At 38.6% G+C, this 2,500-nt stretch overlaps 1 protein-coding gene across 1 annotated transcript in view; it reads right to left on the reverse strand.

The window, feature by feature from the left end:
* LOC138946126 (fibrinogen C domain-containing protein 1-like) overlaps nt 1-2,167 on the reverse strand; it is a 29,148-nt gene extending 26,981 nt beyond the window's left edge. Inside the window, exon 1 of the mRNA XM_070317631.1 lies at nt 2,078-2,167. Coding sequence (XP_070173732.1) covers nt 2,078-2,167 — 90 coding nt within the window. The remainder of the gene's footprint in view (nt 1-2,077) is intronic.
* Nucleotides 2,168-2,500: the final 333 nt, after the last annotated feature.

A 2,500-nucleotide genomic window follows, 5' to 3' on the forward strand; every position in this document is an offset into this window, starting at 1 on the left:
AATTAAAAAGTTAAAAAGTTAACCAACAAAAGGAGGTCGGAAAACTTCAGCGCGTGATGATAAAGATGACGATGATGATGACGATGATGATGATGATGATGATGATGATGATGATGATGATGATGATGATGATAATGATAATGATGATGATGATGATGATGATGATGATGATGATGATGATGAAGATGAGGCATGAAGAGCATACATATGTGGTTATTCATAAAATCAAATGCATACTATGCAGGTAATTATAAGTACAAGCTGGTAGCAATCGAACAAGTAGAAATAGTACAACAAAAATATGTTCAGAACATACAATGCACAGCATATCTTTGACGTTATACTAAGTGTGGTAAATCAAAACGCGTTAAACTACTCAGACATTAAGTGTTTTTTAACACATTTTTAAAAACTTTTTAATGACTTTAAGTGCTTAAATGATGATGGAAGTGAAATCCAAACTGATGTACCCGAAAAAGCAAGACTGGTCTTATAAAGGTCAATTCGTGGAATCGGTGGGATCAAGTTGACCGACCCATATCTGTCGGTAGCTTTATTAAATAATGATGTAATGTAAATCGGCACTTTACCGTAATACAATTTATGCATGAGAATGGCTTTGTTTCTTCTTCTGCGTTCGACGAATGGCTTTGTTTAACTTGAGATGCTTTTCTAATGGAAGAAAGTTAAGCATTTTTAATTTCATATCTGTTGAGGCATTATCCTTTACGATGAGTTTAGCCGAGCGACGATAGAGAGAGTCTAAGTGGACATCACTGCTGCCATCCCAGAGCGTCGAAACATAATTAATGTGAGGCATAACATGAGCATGGTGGAACATTTCCAGAGTCCTTCTGTCCGTAAATGGCTTTAACTTGGATAGGAGGAAAACGTTCTTGGCTACTTTCTTGCAAATATGCTGTAATTGTGCCTGCCACTTGAATTCACAATCAACAATTACCCCTAAAACGCGATGCTGTTGAACTTGTTCAATTGATTGCGTACCAATAGTAAGATTTAGTTTGAGTGAAGAAATCTGTTGTTTTTGTCTGGTTGCAATTACCATACTTTTAGGTTTTTTTTGGATGGACAAGCATAGCATTGGCACTACACCAGTTATTTACATCGTTTAAAGCTGTTTGAAGGGAGAAAGTCTCTATTACTGGAACAGACTTTCCACTTGAATGAAGAGAAGAATCGTCAGCAAAAAAATCACTTCTTACATTACTATCAGAAATGTGCAGTGGCAGATCATTAATATACAGACAGAACAAGATCGGCCCAAGCACTGACCCTTGAGGCACCCCGCATTTCACAGTCTCCTCAGTAGATATTTTACAATTTAGGGCAGTACTGATATATTGATATCTGTCCTGTAAATAGGAAGCAAAAAAGTTACACACTGAACTGTTTCTGATATACAACTGTAATTTCTTCAATAGAATTGAATGATCAACAAGATCAAACGCTTTTTTAAAGTCGAGAAACGCAGCACCACTGATTTCAGATCGGTTTGTTGCAGACAACCAGGTGTCGCATAGCGTGGTAAGGGCGCTGTGACAAGAGTGATTTGTTCGAAAACCAGACTGAAAGAGAGAGAGAGAGAGAGAGAGAGAGAGAGAGAGAGAGAGAGAGAGAGAGAGAGAGAGAGAGAGAGAGAGAGAGATAGAGAAAGAGAGAGAGAGAGAGAAAGAGAGAGAGAGAAAGAGAGAGAGAGAGAGAGAGAGAGAGAGAGAGAGAGAGAGAGAGAGAGAGAGAGAGAGAGAGAGAGAATGTCTTGGAAAAAAATATATATATAAGTATTTCGAACCGTAAGTTCATGAAGCTGACGAAGCAGGTTAAAGCGGAACACGTTATACCCTTTCCCCGAACTCTATATGACATTAATGTAAACAGTCTTGTTTTCTCCTTTTCTTTTGAAAAACTGAATCAGCTTGTTTCAGGAAATATATCAAATCTTAATCGTGAAATAACTTCTGTACAATTGAGCCTGTAGTTAGTTACCTGTTTCCATCACTCACAAATGGTTTGTGTTGTATCAAAGTTTTGCTAAAATATTGAAGCTAATTCGGCGAACCTGAAAGCTCCACGCAATGTTGAGAATAGTATCTCTTCCCGTCAAGATAGACCAAGGGAAGGACGCGCTGCCTCCTGGACATGCCGTCATCTTCGCCTTGTCTGCAGGGCCTCCGTCCCACTGATACGCCTCCAACGCTGTACAGTAATAAGGCGTCTCAATTACTCCAAATAAACTTGCCCAAAAAATGATTGCAAGAAATTTCAAACACAAACTAAAGCATTAATTCCCGTGTCATGTCATTGAAACTGTATATGCCAGTTACGGCCGTTCACTTAACCTTCAGGAACACCTTTTGGATTAAATATGTTTTTTACAGCGATCACGTGACCGCCGCTTTAGTAAGGGCACCCTCCAAATCGACCAGACTAAAACGGAAGAGCCGAATGAGAAATCGACAAAAAATCACAATAGCCAAAACTT

The sequence above is a fragment of the Littorina saxatilis genome, linkage group LG13 (assembly GCF_037325665.1).
Source record: "Littorina saxatilis isolate snail1 linkage group LG13, US_GU_Lsax_2.0, whole genome shotgun sequence".
Lineage (NCBI taxonomy): Eukaryota > Metazoa > Mollusca > Gastropoda > Littorinimorpha > Littorinidae > Littorina > Littorina saxatilis.